The 20,183-nt window shown below is 43.5% G+C and overlaps 1 protein-coding gene across 1 annotated transcript in view; it reads left to right on the plus strand.

The window, feature by feature from the left end:
- Nucleotides 1-20,183, plus strand: part of WWC1 (WW and C2 domain containing 1) — a 221,303-nt gene that overhangs the window by 145,386 nt on the left and 55,734 nt on the right. The window contains exons 8-11 of the mRNA XM_007939741.1: nucleotides 209-282; nucleotides 6,523-6,765; nucleotides 17,245-17,334; nucleotides 18,286-18,818. Of these exons, the coding sequence (XP_007937932.1) occupies nucleotides 209-282; nucleotides 6,523-6,765; nucleotides 17,245-17,334; nucleotides 18,286-18,818 (940 nt within the window). The remainder of the gene's footprint in view (nucleotides 1-208; nucleotides 283-6,522; nucleotides 6,766-17,244; nucleotides 17,335-18,285; nucleotides 18,819-20,183) is intronic.

Below are 20,183 nucleotides of genomic sequence, written 5' to 3' on the forward strand. Positions count from 1 at the left end.
ATGTCTGAGTTTGAGGCTCATCCCATGGCCTGAAGGAAAGTATTTTGCTTAACTAGCTTCCCTGAGATCTCCACAGCCAGCCCATTAGTTGAGGGCTATTCTTAGCTGCTTCCCACGCAAGCTGTCAAGTCTCTTGTGAGCTGTGGAAACCCAATTCAGCACCGACCACAGTACCCATATAATTCCAGACTTTGTTCTTCTCCTCCAGTTTGGCACCAGCAGCAACAATCAGTTGGCAGAGAAGGTCAGATTGCGTCTTCGATATGAAGAGACTAAGAGAAGGTAATTAGAGGCTGGGAGTTGGGGGTAGGGTGCTTCTAATAATAATGACTATTATTGTCAAGTGTTTGCTCTGTGCCTGGCTTTCCATACCCCTGGATGAATTGTAAATAGGTATTATAATCCTTGTAGTTTAATCCTCTCTGAAGCTCACAAAGGAAACGACTGGCCCAAGGACTCCTAGCTAGATGAAGGGTAGAACTATGCTTTGAATCCAGATTTAGTTGACCTCAAAGCCTAATTACCTTTCTACTTTCCTCTTTCTCATCTATAATCCTGGTTTTCTCAGTGATCTTATAAACACTTTGTTTTTATTTTTATTGTGGTAAGCATGTATGTAACCAAACATTTGCTGTTTCACATTCTTAATGTGTACAGTTTGGTGACATTAATAGTATTCATCATGGTGTGTTACCATTGCCATTATCCATGTCTAACTGAAGTTTGGTTTGAAAGAGCACAGTTTTTAGCAATAGGCTACAAAGACTGGAAACGTCTTGCTCTCATGTCCCCTGTACAACTGGGAGCAAGCTGTGCTTCTAAAAAGTATAGGATGTTTAGATGTTTCTTGGCTTCCTAGATTCCCAGGCATTGACTTCTACTGCCATACATGAAATTAAAAATTAAAATAGTAGCCAAAGCTGTCATTTTTAGCCAGGCATTTGTACATATATCAATATATCATCTAAATATATATATATATATATACATATATATATATATGTCATGTCTTTTTATATCCATGTTAAAAGGTAAGACTGAAGATTTTATGTAACTTTTCCATGTGGAGTAGTCAACATTTGAACCCTGGACCATCTAGCTACAAGTCCATGACCTTCCCACACACTAAGCCAGACTTCCTGGGAAAAAAACCCAGGGTACTGTAGTGGTGAATGAAACCAAATTCACTGTATCCATCCCTCCTTTGGCTAAGTTGTTTGGATCACGGACCTTCTGAGCCAGGCTGGGGAGAATGTAGCAGTGCCAGCTTTAACCTTCTACCAATTCTGTATGAGCAGCAGAATTCTTTGTGGCAATGATAGAAAGCCTATAAAAACCAGAGAAATCAAAAAAGGAAATTTGTGCCTTATGTAACTCCAAAGTCCTAGACTCAAATGATGTTCCATAGGCTCAGTCTCTTTCTTTTTCTCCAAACTACTTGGTTTGTGTTTCCTTCATTCTCAAGTAGGCTTTCCTGTCAAAGTGGCAAGATGACCCTCAAGAATTCCAGGCTTCATATGACCAGATTAGCAAGCCCAGTTTCCCAACAGTTTTATCAAGTCTTGGGTTTGAGACTCACTGACCTTCCTGGGTGAACCAGTCCTTGTTACAGAATGAGGATTAGAGAATTAGAATTCTCTAAAGGTCCAGGCAGGAGCTCTGGTAGTATAGTGCCTAAGGCACTTGACTGCTAACCAGAAGGCTGGCAGTTCAAACCCACCAGCCATTCCCCGGAAGGATGGTTGGGCAATCTACTTCCGTAGTGATACTGCCAAGGAGGGGTCTCTGAGTCAGGTCTGACTTGATGGCACATAACAACAACAACAACAACAACAAAGGTCCAGGCAGGAGCTCTGGTAGCGTGGTGCATAAGGCACTTACTTGACTGCTAACCAGAAGGCTGGCGGTTCAGGTTCACCTCAATGGCACATAACAACAACAACAAAGGTCCAGGCATGGGTTGTGTACCCAATTCAGGCAAGGGGATTGAAGTCAGCTTTGTAGAACCAAGGGACTTGAAAGTATGGGAGAAGTTGTTCCCCAAAGAAAAATCAGATATTAACAATAGAAAGAAGAATTTAATACTACATGGACAGATGTGTAAAAAACAAGCCAGAACAACAACAACAAAAAAAAAACTGGTATCCTCTACACTACTTCTGCTCCCCCTAGGGGTCCAAGGAGCCCTGGTGGTGCAGTGCTTAAGCACTCAGCTGCTAATCAAAAGGTCACTAATTCAAACAAACTAGCCACTTTGTGGGAAAAAGATGTAGCAGTCTGCTCCTGTAAAAATTTTTAGCCTTGGAAACCCTACTCTGCTTTGTCCTACAGGGTTGATATGAGTTGGAATTGACTTGGTGGCAATAGGGTTTTTTAGGCTCTAAGGGTCAAGCAAAGAACAGAACTTTGCATTTGCACAGTTGCATATCCCCACTGTGAGACATAGCCTCTCTGGACATCTTAAAACTCTTGTCTTAACCACTTTTTAGGGATGGGATAAAGATTACATCATGACTGCTTTAGATATATGTAGCAATATTCTCCACCATTCGTCTGTCAGTTTGTCATACTGTGGTGGATTGTGTTGCTGCGATGCTAAAAGCTCTGCCACTGGTATTTCAAATATCAGCAGGGTCACCCAGACTAAGATAGACTCTGGAGGAGGACCTGGCAATCTACTTCTAAAAGTACTGGCCAGTAAAAACCTTAGGAATAGCAGTGAAACATCATCTGATAGGGTGCTAGAAGTTGAGGTCCTCCAATTGGAAGACACTCAAATTATGACTGAGGAAGAGCTGCCAACTCAAAGGAGACTCAACCTTAATGACATGGATGGAGTTAAGCACTCAGGACCTTCATTTGCTGATGCAGCATGACTCAAAATGAAAAGAAACAACTCCAAACATTCATTAATAATTGGAACGTGGAATGTATATACAAATGATAAATCTAGAAAAATTGGAAGTTGTCAAAAATGACATGAATGCTTGAAGATCAATATCCTGGGCATTTGTGAGCTGAAATGAACTGGTGTTGGTCATTTTGAATCAGGCAATCATATGGTCTACTATGCCAGGAATGACAAATTGAAGAGGAATGGCACCATGATCTATACCAATGACACTTCAAGATCTATACTGAAGTACAGTGCTATCAGTGATAGGATAATATATCCATACACCAAAAGGAAGACCAGTTAGTATGACTATTAATTCAAATTTACATACCAACCACTAAAGCCAAAGATAAAGAAATTGAAGATGTTTACCAACTTCTGCAGTCTGAAATTGATCAAACATGCAATCAAGATGCATTGGTAATTACTGGTGATTACAATGCAAAAGCTGTAAACAAAGAAGGATCAGTAGTTGGAAAATATGGACTTGGTGATAGAAATGATGCCAGAGATCATGTGATAGAATTTGGCAAGACCAATAACCTAATCATTGCAAATACCTTTTTTTTCAACAACACAAATAATGACTATACATGTGGATCGTGTCAGATGGAATACATAGGAATCAAATCTACTACATCTGTAGACAGGAGCTCTGGTAGTGTAGTGCCTAAGGCACTTGACTGCTAACCAGAAGGCTGGCAGTTCAAACCCACCAGCCACTCCTCGGAAGGAAGGTTGGGCAATGTACTTTCGTGGTGATACTGCCTCGGAAACCCAAGGAGGGGTCACTGTGAGTCAGGGCCGACTTGATGACACATAATAACAACAACAACACATCTAGAAAGAGATGATAGAGAAGTTTAATATCATCATTCAGAACAAGGCCAGGGGCCACCTGTGGAACAGACCATCAGTTGCTCATATGCAAATTCAAGTTGAAGCTGAAGAAAATTAAACAAGTCCATGAGATCCAAAGCATGACCTTGCATATATCTCACCTGAATTTAGACACCATCTCACAAATAGGTTTGACTCATTGAATACTAATTACTGAAGACCAGATAAGTTGTGGAATGACATCAAGGACATCAAACATGAAGAGGGCAAAAGGTCATTAAAAAGACAAGAAAGAGCAAAAGACCAAAATAGATGTCAGAACAGACTCTGAAACTTTCTCATGAATATAGAGTAGCTAAAGTGAATACAGGAGCTCTGGTAGCATAGTGCCTAAGGCACTTGACTGCTAACCAGAAGGCTGGCGGTTCAAACCCACCAGCCACTCCTACGGAAGGAAGGTTGGGCAATCCTACTTCCATAGTGATACTGCCTCGGAAACCCAAGGAGGGGTCGCTATGAGTCGGGGCCGACTCGACGGCAAACAACAACAACAACAACAAAGTGAATGGAAGAAATGATGTAAAAGAGCTGAACAGAAGATTTCAAAGGGTGGCTCAAGAAGATCATGTAAAATATTATAAAGAAATGTGCAAAGACTTGGAATTAGAAAAGCAAAAGGGAAGAACATGCTTGGCATTTCTCAAGTAGAAAGAACTGGAGAAAAAAAGTCAGGCCTTGAGTTGCCATATTGAAGGATTCTATGGGCAAAATATTGAATGACACAGGAAACATCAAAAGAAGATGGAAGAAATACACAGTCATTGCACCAAACAGATTTGGTTTGCACCATTTCAGGAGGTGGCATATGATCAAGAACTGATTGTATTTAAGGAAGAAGTCCAAGCTGCACTGAAGACACTGGCAATAAACAAGACTCCAGGAATTGAAGAAATACCAGTTGAGATGTTTCAACAAACAATTCAATGCTGGAAGCACTCAGTTGTCTATGCCAAGAAATTTGGAAGACACATACCTGGCCAACCAACTAGACAAGATCCATATTTGTGCCCATGCCAAATAAAGATGATCCAACAGATGCAGAAATTATCAAACAATATCATATCACCTGCAAGCAAATTTTGCTGAAAATAATTCAAAAACAGCAGCAGGTTGCAGCAGTACCTCAACAGGGTACTGTTGATATCATTGCTGATGTCAGATGGATCTTGGCAGAAAGCAGAGAATACCAGAAAGATTTTTTTCTCTTGTTTTTTATTGACTATGCAAAAACATTCAACTGTGTGGATACAACAAATTATGGATATCATTGTGAAGAATGGGAGTTTCAGACACTTAATTATGCTCATTTAGAATCTGTACACAGAACAAGAGGCAGTCATTCTAACAGAACAAGAAGATACCATGTGGTTTAAAATCAGGAAAGTTGTGTGTCGAGGTTGTTTCCTTTCATCACATTGAATTTTCTTCTGGTCTAATGATAATAAAACTAACATTGATGTAACACTTTTTGTTGTTGTTGTTAGGTGCCATTGAGTCAACTCTGACTCATAGTGATCCCATGTGACAGATTAGAACTGCCTCAGAGGGTTTTCTAGACTGTGATCTTTGCAGGAGCAGATTCTAGGTCTTTCTCCTGCAGAGCCTCTGGGTGTATCCAAACTGCCAACTTACAGCCAGCAGCCTAATGCTTAACTGTTATACAGCCAGTGCTCCATATGCTATTACTTATAATAGTATTAATTATAATTATTAATACTATTAACTATTATAGTTGGCAGTCTATAAAGACCTCTTAGTGGTATGTTCTCATTGGATCTTCACAACACATCCCTTCAGTACTATTAATAGCCCGTGTAACAGGTGATGACACTGAGCCTCGAGAAGTTAAGTGATAGGGCTCTGAGCTGCTTCTGTTAACACTTACTAAGTGACTATAGAATACCAGGTATCATAATAGGTATTTGTGATACCAAACTGATTGCTCAAGAAATGATCCCTTTCACCAAGAAGGCTAGAGTCAGGGCTCCACTTGAACCTCTGACTGACCCCAGTTCTTTACACTGTGCCACTACCACTCATTGAACAGAGGACACATGGGTAGTAATTGTAGGATTTTTTATAGTTGTAGTGGGTCTATGACTGCCATTGATTCAACACTTGTCACATGCTAGACATTCTGAATATATTATGGCTAATTTTCACAATAATTCTTAAGGGTGAGTAATTGCTCTAAAGGTTCAGGGAGTTTGTCCAATAAGTGGTCAAACCAGGTAATAACAACAGTTGTAGCAGAAGCATTTATGGATTATTGCTGGATTGATTATCCTACTATATACCAAATACTGTTCTTGGGGAGTTTAGAATTATGTCATAAAGCCCTCAACCACAAGCTCATAGAAAGAAGCTTTTGTTATTTGCATCAGAGAGATGGAAGGGCATGCCCAAAGGTCACACAGCTAGTCAATAAGTGGTTATTCCTGGTATTGAATTGAGGACTCTGTTGTACCAGGCTGTGTCCCTCAGGGCAAGGTCCATATTTTGCTCATTCTGTACCTCCATCCCTGCAGAGCCTACTTCACTGCTTGGCCCATGGTAGGCTCCCACATAGTCTATCAGATAAAGATATGTTCCTTGATCAAAAGGAGAACAACGACTGTCAAGGACTGCCCTGAGGATGGCATCGCTCCTTGTTCCTGAGATCTTTGGAAGTACAATCTTGTACTGTCTTTGGGAACACCAGTCATTCTCTCCTTCTTGGTTCCCAGGATAGCCAACCTGAAGATCCAGTTGGCCAAGCTTGACAGTGAGGCCTGGCCTGGAGTTCTGGACTCAGAGAGGGACCGGCTGATCCTCATCAATGAGAAGGAGGAGCTGCTGAAGGAGATGCGCTTTATCAGCCCCCGGAAGTGGACACAGGGGGAGGTGGAGCAGTTGGAGATGGCCCGGAAGCAGCTGGAGAAGGACCTGCAAGCAGCCCGGGACACCCAAAGCAAGGCGCTGACAGAGAGGTGGGGCTGGGCTAGGGTCCATGGGAATCTTTCCTCACTGCCTGTCTTCCAGCCCCTGGGAGGGGGAGGGAAGGAGCAAGGGGGAAAACCTGGCTCAACTGAGCTCCATTTTGAGAACACTCTATTGAAGATATCTCAACTTTCCAAATTAGCAAATCAAGAGAAGATGATTCACCATCCAGTGTACCAGCTACCCTAGGAAATGAATGACCAAAAATCTGTTTAGGTGCAAAGTTTCAGAAATGTATATTCTGTCTAAAATAAGGCACATTGTTACCGTTAGTTCCCGTCATCAGTTCCAACTCATAACAACCTCGTGTGTGCAAGGTAGAAGTGCTCCATAGGGGTTTCAATGCTGTGACCTTTCAGAAGCCGATTGCCAGGCCTATCTTCCAAGGCACCTTTAGATGGGTTCAAACCACCAACCTCTTGGCCAGTAGTGGAGCACTTAACCATTGCACCACTCAAGAACTCTGCATAGTTTATAGCAATGGTTTTACGCCTTTGTGGCAGTGGCTCACATTCAATATTGTGACCCAGTATACAAAAGTGTTACAAAATGGTACATTTACTTTCTGTGTGTGATGGTCCACTGATATTTTTCTCTTATGTTGCATTTCTTTTCATTGATTTTGCCACATAATAAGGGGTCGCCATTATCAGTTTGAAAAGTGCTGGTTTGTATGGGTTGTTACAAACAAATGCTTATAGGGCCAAGGCATAGGTAGAGGCTAATATCTTTTTTAAGGCACTCTGGTGGTGCAGTGGGTAAGGCACTGGGCTACTAACCAGAAAGTTGGTGGCTTAAACCCACCAGCTGCTCCATAGGAGAAAGATAAGTGGGTCTGCTTATATATATACAGTCTTGGAAACCCTATGGGGCAGTTCTACTCTGTCCTACAGGGTTGCTATGAGTCAGAATTGACTCAATGGCAGTAGGTAGGTAGGTAAATGTCTTTGTTTTCTTCAGTGTCCCCGCCAACATCCACACGTGCATTGCACTGAGTATGATGCTGCGTTCACTCTAGTTCCTAAAAGTCTCAACTTCATCTTCATTCACCCATTTATTCTATCAATCAATGTCATTTTCCATTCCTTCAACAAACATTTTGTGGCACATCTTCTGTGTACAAGGCAGTTTGGGGGATTCAGTAATTAATAAGACATGGTCCCTGCCCCAATAACCTTCAAATCTAATCTCATTATTTTCAGTTTTTTGGCAGCAAATTTCATAAGCAAGATCCCTACCCTTAAGGAGCTTAGAATTGCTCCTAGTTACTTTCAAATATGTGTGTATATGTGGGTGATAGGGATAAGCAAAGGATTCCTCTTTGCAGTGAAATTGGAGTTAGAAGTCCACCTTATAAAGCAGGTATCCTGGTTGAAGCTGGGCTAGGAATCTATGTACCTACATGTTTTCTCTACATCACCCATGATAAGTCCAAAGACTTCAGGAATCCTTCCAGCTCTAAGGAACCCAGCTTGTTCCCAAATCCTACTGCCATCTAGTCAACTCTGACTCATAACAACTCTGTAGGACAGAGTAGAACTGCCCCATAGGGTTTCCTAGGTTGTAAATCTTTGAAACAGACTGCCTCATCTTTTTCTTGTGTAGTAGTTCGTGGGTTTGAACTGCCAAACTTTTGGTTAATGGCCCAGTGCTTTAAACACAGTGCCACCAGAGCTCTTCCATCTTGCATACCACCCTGCAATTTGTTCAGCCCCGTCTGCACATTGTGGGGTGCCAGGTGTACCCATTTACACAGTGTCTGCCTGGCCTCTGGTTGCTTACATCAAAGAATCTATTGATTGACTGGTCAGTGGTTGAACATCTCTTCCCATCAAGCTATCAGAACTACTAACAGCAATATCCAAAGTGGGGGTGTTGTTTCCCTTTCCTCCACCCTCCACTGGAAAGAATGTATGATTAGTCTTGACCTTCCATCAAGTAAAGGGAAAGGAGAGAGCTTGAGTAACTGGTGTTTAGTAGTTGTTTACATCGGCTCCATGATCCTCTCTGTTCAACCCTCTGACTCTCCTGTTCTATTTGCCTCTCTGTTTCTCTTCTCTCTCCTTTAGTGCTAAGACCCTCCGTCATATTTTCTCTGGGGCTGAGCTCATTGGGGGAAAGGCCTGTGTCTGGATTCTTTTGGGCTTTTAATGTTATTTGGAAGAATACATAGTTAGCTGGCCTGGACAGACCCTTATGGGGCCTTTGAATGCATCTCCTGGCCTCTATATAGGCATATTTCATTTTATTGCACTTCACAGATAATGTATTTTTTACAAATTGAAGATCTTTGGCAACTCTGAATCAAGCGAGTCTTTCAGCACCATTTTACCAACATATGCTCACTTCATATCTCTGTCACATTTCAGTAATTCTCATAATATTTCAACCTTTTTTCATAATGCTGTTGCATATGATAGACTACAAAAAAACATGAAAAACCAAACTCACTGCCATTGAGTTAGTTCTAACTCATAGCAACCCCTCCTTGGGTTTTCCTAGGCCATATCTCTATGGAAGTAGATTGCCCAGTCTTCCTTCCCAGCAGTAGCTAGTGGGTTTGAACTGTCAGCCTTCTGGTTAGCAGTCAAGTGCCTTAGGCACTATGCCACCAGAGCTCCCTTTATATACACTGGGAAACAAAAAAAAATCATGTAACTCACTTTATTTTAATACTTGCTTCATTACTGCAGTCTGGAATCAAACCCACAATATCTGCAAGGTATGCCAGTACCAGCTCCCTTGGTTTTACACTTGCTTCCAGATCTTACAGGAGCTCTGGTAGCATAGTGGCTAAGGCATTTGACTGCTAACCAGAAGACTGGCGGTTCAAACCCACCAGTTTGGTTTCTTGAAAGTAGGATTGGAGCTTCTCTTAGAGACCACCTAGAGATACTACATCCAAATCTTCCAGTGTGTGCCAGATCCTTTAACCTGTATCATCTCATTTCAACCTCCCAGCAATCCTGAGGTTAGTCCTTATTTTACAGATGAGAAAACTGAGGCTGACTCAGCATTACCCAGCAGCAGAGCTGGGATTAGAACCGAGGTTTGGTTTCTCTAGACCCCATGCTTGCTATAGGCAGCTGCCGCTCAGAAAGCTTTAGACTATTGCCTTCAACTCCGTTTTTCAAAGTCATTGCTCCCTTGGGGTAGTGAATTCACACAGCCAATTCAGGAACCAGAATCTCCACTTTTCAGTAGTGACTGAACAGTTGACTTACGGGTCCTGGAAGGCTAGGTCCTCTAGGTGAAATGCAATAGTCCGGAAGCCACAGGGCATGAGAACAGGAAGTCAAGGTGCCTGAGTGAAGCCTGAAGAGAACAAGCCCATGGGAAGCGTAAGGACAGTGCTGATGGCTGTGAGCCTCCCTCAGGAAGGAGTAAAAAGCCATCCTGGAGTCTTTGTGTCTATAGCTGTTTGCATCTGGCACCATTATTCTTTGTCTGTGTTCAGTCCTGTAACTCTGCTCTTCTGTTTGTCTGTTTCCCTTCCTCTGTCTTTGTTCCTGTGTATGTTCATCTGTTTTTTGGTCTGTGTCTATGTCTTTCTCCTCTCTCTCTCTCTCTCTCTCTGTCTCTGAATGGGATTATCATGCTCCTCACCTTTATACAACAGCCTTTCCCACTCAAGGTGCTTTTGAGAAGGACAGGAATGGATACATCCAAGAAAGGCAGACTGCCGGGCTGCCAAACCTGAATCACAAGTTGGATCAAAATCAGACATCCAGAGACTCCTTGCCCTGCCCCCTGCTTCCTTTTCCATCTCTGTGGCTCCCTTCCTACTATTTCTCACTTTGGGTATAAAGACAGGTTGCTTATGAGAGCACAGACCCTGACCTTAGGGGCTGTTTCCTCAGGCTGACATGCTGCCTAGCCTCTTGCATTTTTAACTGGCATTCCAGGTGCAGAACTACAGCTTTTAGGGAATTCCAGCTCCACCTTCTGAGTCCTCCAACTCCTTCCAGGCTTGCTGTGTTCTTGGCCACCCTTCCTGTGCCAGGCATCCCACCAATATGCCATATGGCAGGCAAAGCCCAGCACTGCTTGGTGGTTGCTTCACCACCTGTGAGGTGCTGCTGGTTGCTATACCTCAGGCTCAGAGCATTGAGGCAGCCAAACCCCCAGTTCCCTCAGCATCCTACTGGGGCTCCAAAAAAGGCATTAATACTGCACTGCCTACCAGAATATGTCTTTGGCTTTTCTTCCAAAAGAAGAGGAAAAGGAAGGTAGAAATGGCAACCCTCACTGCTTTCTAACCCCAGACCTCATATCTGTTCAGGGCATTGCTCTTAAGGAGAGTCAGGAGATTTCACAGCCTAGTAACATTCCACTGAGAGTTAAGGATTTGTTCATTAAGGGCTCCATCTGCCAAGCCTGCTGCAATCTTGCCAGCCCCAGGCGGACATTTTTAGTGTCTCCAGGATGGAGCTGGCCAGGAGCTATCCCACGGCTGCTCTACCAGGTGTTCCTCTAGTCTGGAATTTCACAGGTGGAATTGCCCAGGGACTAAACCCACCATCCCTCACCAGTTTTCAGTGTGTCTAGAGCAAGCTGCAAGGAGCTCTGATGATGCTACATTTAAGTGCTCAGCTGCTAATCAAACAGTTGATGGTTCAAACCCACCTAGCAGCTGCATGGGAGAAAGACTGGTGATCTGCTTCCTTAAAGATTACAGCCAAGAAAACCCTATGGGGGCATTTCTACTCTTTAATATGGAATCACTATGAGTCAGAATTAACTTATAGCACCCTACAACAATAACAACAGAGCAAGCTCCAGTCTTCCTTGCAGGGCCTATCTTGAGGCCTGTTCCTGTTGGTGGAGGGATGGTATGGTTTGGTTTTTCCATGGAAACTAAACCCTACTCTGTGTTCCTGGCTGGGTTAGCTGAGCTCTGGGCTACACTCCCCAGTGCATGAAGTTCACTAAGTTCAGAAAGTCCCTCTCCAGCAAGATCGCACAAAAGGATAAGGGGCCAACAGTAGAATACATCCATCCATGGGGGATTTAATGTCCAAGTCCTTTAGTAGAGCAGATGAACTTTGGCTACTGCAACTGGGAGTGAATCATCCATTCAGCAAATAATTGTTGAGCGTATCCATGTGGTGGACACTGTGCTCGGTGCTAGGTGCTAGGTGCTAGGCCTTCTTGCAATCCCCAATCAGTGCCGCAGCTAAGAAATCTTAGTGTCCCTAAAAGTCACCTAGAATGCTTAATAAAGATCCAGATTCCTGAGTCCTATCCCTAGACATTCTGATTCAGTGAGTCTAAGTAGAACACAGTAAAGTATGTTTTAATAAGCACTCCACCCTTTCTGGTACAAGTGGTCTTTGGATAACACACTGAGAACCTCTAATCTAGTGGATATACAAAAGCAGCCCAAGTCTTGAGTTGATGAAGGCACAGGCTTGCTTGATTGGGCCCAGCCCTATCAGGTTCTGAGACCTGGGAGTGGGCCTATTCCAGGGGTAAGAAGGAGCCAACACACTCCCTGGAGGCCACGCAAACTGCCCTCCATGGGAGATTCTGGGAAGCTGGGAGTCTGAGAGACGAGCTTGAATCCCAAAGTTTCTTCCAGATATAAGGGTTATGCCTCCAGGAAGGAAGTTATTGAGTTGAGTGTTAGTATCAGACATTCCTGGATGCAGATCTTTACTTTCAGTTTCTCAGCACTCCATCTCACAAAGCTAGCTATTCTCTGGGGTCTCTGGTTCCATTCTCTCAGGCATTGCTGACAATGGCTAGCCCATTCAGCCTTTGAATGTTGTGTATACTCAGAGCCTGATCACGGGCCCTCCCTTTAGTTCCCTTTTATAGTCTACCCTGAAATGGTGATCTCATTTATATGGTCATGCACATGATGGTTACCCCCAACTTTACAACTGCCCATCTGTCCCACACATTCTCAGTAGAACTCTTCTCTCCCTTCAGGCTGCTCCCCCTCCAGCCTTCCATCTCAATAAGTGCCATCTCCATCTGTTTACTTGCTCATGGTAGTAATTTCATAGTCTTCCTCATTTACTCCCTTCACATCCCCCACATCCAAGTCATGTACTCTCCTCTGTCTTCCAGCCCCCTTGTATTCCAGACTTTCTCAATTACACCACTGCAGCAACCCTAACTCCACTCCTGGCAGTGTCTGTAACTGCCTGTCCGTTCTCCTCACAGCAGCCATGTGATCATAAAAGGAAAGAGGTCTCTGCTTAAACCTCTGCTTGGAATGCTCTTTCTCTTGCACTTTTCCTGGCCAGCTCCTGCTCATCCACTTTCTGTGTTAGGCAGGGCATACTAACTACTGCAAGAACCCCCAAAATTACAGTGTCTTAACACAATAGAAATTTATTTTGTGCCCACATAATGTCCCATTGAGTATTCCTGGTTGGCAGGCAGCCTTCCATGTGGTTGCTAATTCAAGACCCAGGCTCTTCTCATCTTATGGTACCTCCCTTTCTGGACCTCAAGAGTCCTTCCCAGGGGCTGTGGGGAAGGCACATGTGCTTCTCTTAACCACTTTGACTTAATGCACAGCACTTCTGCTCACATCTCATTGGCCAGAATTTGGTCATATTCCCCACCATATATATTTGCAAAAGAGTCTAGGAAAGGTGATGCAGCAGTGAACCAGGAAGCTGAGGACAGCACAGATACTGGTAAGCACAACAGTCTCAGCCTCAAAGTCACCTCCTCAAAGAGGCTCACCTGCCAGTCTAAATGGGATCTTTCCTCTTATGTTCTTTTTTACTGTCCTGTACTTCTTCCCTATGGACCATGTACCACAGTGCTTTAATTAAATATTTGTTGACTGTTTAATACCTGTCCTTCATACCTTGCCCAGTAGAATTCAAACTCCACAAGAGCAGAGAGAAGATCTGTTTTGTTTACTACTTTATCCCCAGTGCAAGGACATTAGGCACTCAGTAATAAGGATGGATGGATGGATAGATGATGGAATGGTGGATGGACAGATGTATGGATAGATGGGAGGGTAGGAAGAAGGAAAAGGGGAAGGAAAGAAACTTTGGACTCCCAATTCTGCCACTAATTCTGTGGCATTAAGTCAATTATTTAACTCATAGAGCCTCAGTTTCCTTGTATGTTATTGTTGTAATGTGCCAACAAGTTTGTCTCCAACTCATAACAACCTTATGTCCAACAGAATGAAACACTGCCTGGTCCTTTGCCAGCCTCATGATCCCTACTATACCTGAGCCCATTGCTGCAGCCAGCATGTCAATCCATCTTGTCGACGCCCTTCCCCTCTTTCATTGACCCTCCACTTTACCAAACATGACATCCTTTCCCAGATAATGGTCCCTTCTTATAACATGACCAAAGTAGGTGAGGCAAAACCTGGCCATTCTTGCTTCCAAGGAGCATTCCGGCTGCATTTCCTCCTAGACAGATCTGGTAGTTCTTTTAGCAGTCCAGGTACTTTCAGCATTCTTCTCTTTGACTTCTTCCTTCAATACTATTGGTTCTTGATCATATGCCACCTCCTGAAATGGATGATCATCGACCAGTTCTTTTTGGTATAGTGACTCTGTGTGTTCCATCCATCTTCTTTTGATGTTTCTTGCATCATTCAACATATTGCCCATGGAATCTTTCAGTATTACAACTCAAGGCTTAAATTTTTTCCTCAGTTCTTTCAGCTTGAGAAATGCTGAGCATGTTCTTCCCTTTTTTTTTTTTTTTTGTGATTTGGGTGAAAATTTACAGAGCAAATTCACTTTCCATACAGCAGTTCACATACATTTTGTCTCATGACATTGACCACAATTTACCACAATGCAACATCTCCCCTCCTACTTCCTCCCGATAGTTACCTCTTCCCTGTGTCCAGCCCTCCATCCACTCCTGCCCCCTGAGCTGTCTCCCTGTGCCCTTCTTTCTCCCATGATTGTTCTCTCCAAGGAATGTATCTACCTCGGGTAAATGTTCAACTCATATGCCTGTCTATTGTTTGGCTGGAAGCCACAGGCATGGGTTCAATGCCAGACATGAAGGGCAGCTAGGGGCCATAGTCTCAGTGGTCCCAGCAGGCTCTATCGGACCAGCAAACCTGTTCCCCCCTTTATTTTTTTCTCCAAATGACTTTGAGTTTTGTTCCACATTGTTCTCCCTCTCTATCCAGGATCTCCTACATAGATCCTCCTCCAAGTGGTTGACAGTAGTAGCCGGGCACCATCTAGTTCTTCTGGTCTCATAGTCATATAGGCTGCAGATCGGATGGTGTACCAGTCACTAGGACTAATTGCTTCCATGAATTTTTGGTTTTCTTCATTCTTCTTCTCTGGACAAGGAGAGACCCATCGTTGCATCTAGATGGCAGCTTGCTAGCTTTTAAGATCCCAGTCACTATTCACCAAAGTAGGAGGTGGAACAATGTTTTGTGTAGTATGTTATGCCAAATGAGCTTGATGTCCTCTGCGACTATGGTCCTAAGCCCACAGGTTCAACTACTCGGTCCCTCTTGGTAGCTGGCTGTGACCAAGCAGTGACTACAGCCATGCCCCTTGTCAGCTCTACTATACACCCGAGAATTTAGATAATACACATAAACTTATAGGACCCCCTTTTGGTTTTCTAATGATAATAATTGACTTTGTCTTCTTGAGCTGCTCTTTGATCTTCTGTTCAGCTCTTTTATCCAGTCATTTCTCCCATTTGCTTTAGCTACTGTCTGTTCAAGGGCAAGTTTCAGAGTCTCCTCTGACATCCATTTTGGTCTTTTCTTCCTTTCCTATCTTTTTAATGACCTTTTGCTTCATGGATGATGTTCTTGATGTCATCCCACAATTCTTCTGGTTTTTGGCCATTGGTGTTCAATGCATCAAATCTATTCTTTAGATGGTCTCTAAATCCAGGAGGGATGTTATCAAGGTCATATTTTGACTCTCATGGACTACTTTTTATTGTCTTCAGCTTCAGCTTAAACTTGCATATGAGCAATTGATGGTCTGTTCTACAGTCAGCTCCTGGATTTATTTTGGCTAAAGATACTGAGCTTCTTTACTGCATCTTGCCACAGATGTAGTCAATCTGATTCCTGTGTACTCCATCTTGCAAAGTCCACATGTATAGCTGCCATTTATGTTGTTGGAAAAAGGTATTTGCAATGAATAAGTTACTGGTCTTACAAAATTCTACCATGCGATCTCTAGCATCATTTCTATCACCCAAGGCCAAATTTTTCAACTACTGGCGATTCTTCTTTGTTTCCAACTTTTGCATTCCAATCACAAGTGATAATTAACACATCTTGATTGCATGTTCAGTCAATTTCAGACTGCAGAAGTTAGTAAAAATCTTCAGTTTCCTCATCTTTGGCTTTGGTGGTTGGTGTGTAAATTTGAATAATGGTAGTATTAACTGGTCTTCCTTGTAGGCATATGGATATTATCCTATTATTAACAGCATTGTACTTCAGGACAGATCTTGATACATTCTTTGTGATGATGAATGCCACGCCATTCTTCTTCAATTTGTTATTCCCAGCACAGTAGATCATATATATGATTGTCTGATTCAAAATGGCCAAAACCAGTCCATTTCTGCTGACTAACACCAAGGATATCAATCTTTATGTGTTCCATTTCATTTTTCAAAACTTCCAGTTTTCCTAGATTCATACTTTATACATTCCATGTTCCAATTATTAATAGATGTTTGCAGCTGTTTCTTCTCATCAGCAAATGGGGGTCCCAAAAGTTTTACTCTATCCACACCATTAAGGTTGGCTCTACTGTGAGGAGGCAGCTCTTGTCCAGTTGTATTTTGAGTGCCTTCCAACCTGAGGGGCTCATGTTCTGGCACTATATCACACAACATTACAAGGCTACTCATAAAGTTTTCTATTAATATATCCAACGGCGTTTCACTGCTATTTGTAAGGTGTTCAGTGGCCAGTTCTTTGAGAAGTGGATGGCCTCTTCCTTCTTCTGAGTCTGTCCTAATCTGGAAGCTCCACTGAAACCTATCCACCATGGGTAACCCTGCTGGCATTCAAAACACCGATGGCATAGTCTCCAGCCTCACAGAAACACACAAGCCACCACAGTACAACAAACTGATAGACAAGTTTGTCTCCCCTAGCTGTTCTAAACTGCTCTGCTCATTTTCTGGTCTCCCCTATCCTGCTTGGTTACCTGGCCTGCCTCCAGGGCAAACACCTGCCTTCTGCTGGCCCCGGGGCTGGCTTGTATGGAAAGTAGTAAAAAATTATTCCTACTATGCAAAGCTATTTTGAGAATGGTTTAAGGCAATGTGATAAGGTCCCTAGAATAGTTTCTGGTATACAGTAGGTGATGAACATAGACATTACTATACAATTATATTTGCAGAGTGTATGCCCCAAACACCATAGTAAAATACTTCCAGAAAGTCCTTGGTCATGTATTTGTGAATCTATGCTGCTTCTTTCAGGCATTCCTTGGGCATATCCCTCATGCCTTCTTTCCCCTCAGGTTAAAGTTGAGTAGTAAGAGGAGTCAGCTGGTAAGAGAATTGGAGGAAGCCACTCGGCAGGTAGCAACTCTGCACTCCCAGCTGAAAAGGTGAGTGGTGGGCAGTGGGGTGAGTACTCCCTGGAGATGACTGGGTATAGGCACCTGAGGCAACTTCACCCCATCTTTGTCCTCCCCTTGTCCTCTGTGGCTTGAATGTAAACATTTAGAAGTACAGCAGGTGTCTAGTCTAGCCAACTTGGACTTAGATTGGCACAGCCAAGAACAGGGTCCTCAGCCTCCTCATTCCTTCTGGTAAGACAAAAAAGAAAGTCCCAGTTGGGTCTTAGTATGTCTTAGACATCTTTCTAATACCTGCCAACTCATCTTTATAAAACAGAGAGAATAGGCCTCAGGCCTATGCCTTGGTGGGCAACAGTACATAGCTGGAATGTAATAACGTTTAGTTTACATTGGATTTTATTTATGATAGGAGCTCTGGTGGTATAGTGCCTAAAGCATTTAACTACTAACCAGAAGGCTGGCAGTTCAAATGCACCAGCCACTCACTCCTCGGAAGGAAGATTGGGCAATCTACTTCCATAGTGATACTGCCTCGGAAACTCAAGGAGGGGTCGCTATGAATCAGATCTGACTCAAAGGCAGTGAGTCTATTTATGATAAGTGGTGCTGCTTTTCAAATTACATTTATGATATGAAGTTTCCTTTTTAAATAAATGTTTTAAAGTATATAAAATGAGTTGATTTGAATAAAAATATTAAGAAATATTGGTTCAGTTTGTATTCATGTATGGAAAACAGTCATGAAAATAAAATACGGCCAACAAAGGTTTGGAAACTTAAGTATAGAGGAAAGAGTGGAATTTTAAGGTAATAATCCCAGCTTTGTTATGATCAGATTTCAGGACCTTCTTGGTGTGGCGCTTTCCTCCTCAGTAAAATGGGAGACTGTCATAAGGGTCCAGTGCCCAGGTGTTTTACAGAACCAGGCAGGAAGTCCCGTGTGTGGTATCTTCACCTCTGTCTCTCCCTGTCCCCCAGCCTCTCCAGTAGCATGCAGTCCCTGTCCTCAGGCAGCAGCCCTGGCTCCCTCACGTCTAGCCGGGGCTCCCTGGCCACCTCCAGCCTGGATTCCTCCACCTCAGCCAGCTTCACCGACCTCTACTACGACCCCTTCGAGCAGCTGGACTCAGAGCTGCAAAGCAAGGTGGAGCTGCTCCTGGAGGGAGCCACGGGCTTCCGGCCCTCTGGCTGCATCACCACCATACACGAGGATGAGGTGGCCAAGACCCAGAAGGCAGAGTTGGGTGGCCGCCTGCAGGCCCTGCGCTCCCTCTCCGGCACCCCGAAGTCTATGACCTCCCTGTCCCCTCGCTCCTCCCTTTCCTCCCCATCCCCACCCTGCTCCCCTCTCATCGCTGACCCCCTCCTGGCTACAGACCCCTTTCTGAGCCCGTTGGAGTTTGAAGACCCAGAACTGAGTACAACTTTTTGCGAACTGAACCTTGGCAGTGGCACCGGGGAGACATACCAGCTGGAGGAGCCAAGAACAGATGGCAAACAGTTGGGCCAAGGTAGAGAGCTGTACATCTGGGGGTTGGAAAGACCAAGAACAGGGAAATGATATTTGTGCTGAGGCCTGAGCGAGGCCCTCCACTGATAATTAGGATCAGCATTTGCTCATTAATTTATTCACACTTTCAGTAAATATTTATTTAGTACTTAATATGTGCTAATGGGGGTCCCTGGGGAGTGCAAAGGGTTGCACTTGACTATTAACTTAAAGATTGGCAGTTCAAGCTCACCTAGTGTTGCTGCAAAACAAAGGCCTGGTGATCTGCATCCATAAAGATTAAAGCCAAGAAAATTCCACAGTTCTACTCTGTAACACAATGGGTTGCCATGTGTCAAAATTAGTTCAACAGTAACAGGTTTGGTTTTTGGTTTTTATGTGCTATGGGGACATTGGTTATTCAGTGGTAGAATTCTCTCACTTTCCATGAAGATTAGATTGGTTCAGTTCCCAGCTATTTCACTATTTCACTTCATGCACACCTACCACCTATCTGTCATGGAGGCTTGCCTGTTACTATGATGCTGGGTAGGTTTCAGCAGAGCTTCTCAATTAGGAAGAACACCTTACAGTCTACTTCCAAAAATCAGCCAGTGAAAATTCTGTGGGTCACAGTAGTGCAGTTTGCAACTGATTATGGGGATGGCAAAGAACCAGGCAACTTTTTGTTCCATTGTGCCTGGAGTCGCCATGAGTTGGGGGCTGACTTAACACCAGCTAATAACAGCAAGATGTGCTTAGTTCTGTACTAAGTGTTTTTCATGGTGGGTTCATTCATTCATTCAGCGGATATTTATTAAGTGCCTACTAAAACTAAGTGCTAAGTCCTGACTAAGAGAATTACATGGATTCATGCATTCATTCCACAAATGTGTCATGTGCCAGGTCCTTGGCTAGTCACTAAGGATACAGTGTTAAAGACAGACAAGGTCCCTGTTCTCAGGAAGCTTAGGGTCAAGTGGAGGAGAAGACAGTGAGCATACAACCAGAGCAATAAAAACACAATGAAGCAAATATAACAGGAAAGGTGATGGAGCCTTTCAGGCTGGGATGGGGCTGCCAGTTTAGACTGGGTTGTGAGAGAAGGTAACCTATAAGGTAAAGCTTGAACAATGAGAAGGAGCTGGACTTGTGAAAAGCTGGCCTTGTGAAAGGTGTTGGGCAGCTGTGAGTCAGAAGTGAGAGCCACTCAACAAAGCTGGAGACTGGAGCAGAATCTGGGTCTTAGAAGGCGTGATGGCCGAGGAAGAGGCTGAGATCTTATTCAGTACAATGAATCAGTACAATGATCTTATTGCAGTACAATGTTATCTGACTCACATTCTGTGTAGAGTCAGAAAGAACCTTCTTATTTTGATTGAGACTC

This window comes from Orycteropus afer, unplaced genomic scaffold, assembly GCF_000298275.1.
Source record: "Orycteropus afer afer isolate SDZICR_OR568_19922 unplaced genomic scaffold, OryAfe1.0 scaffold00062, whole genome shotgun sequence".
NCBI lineage: Eukaryota > Metazoa > Chordata > Mammalia > Tubulidentata > Orycteropodidae > Orycteropus > Orycteropus afer.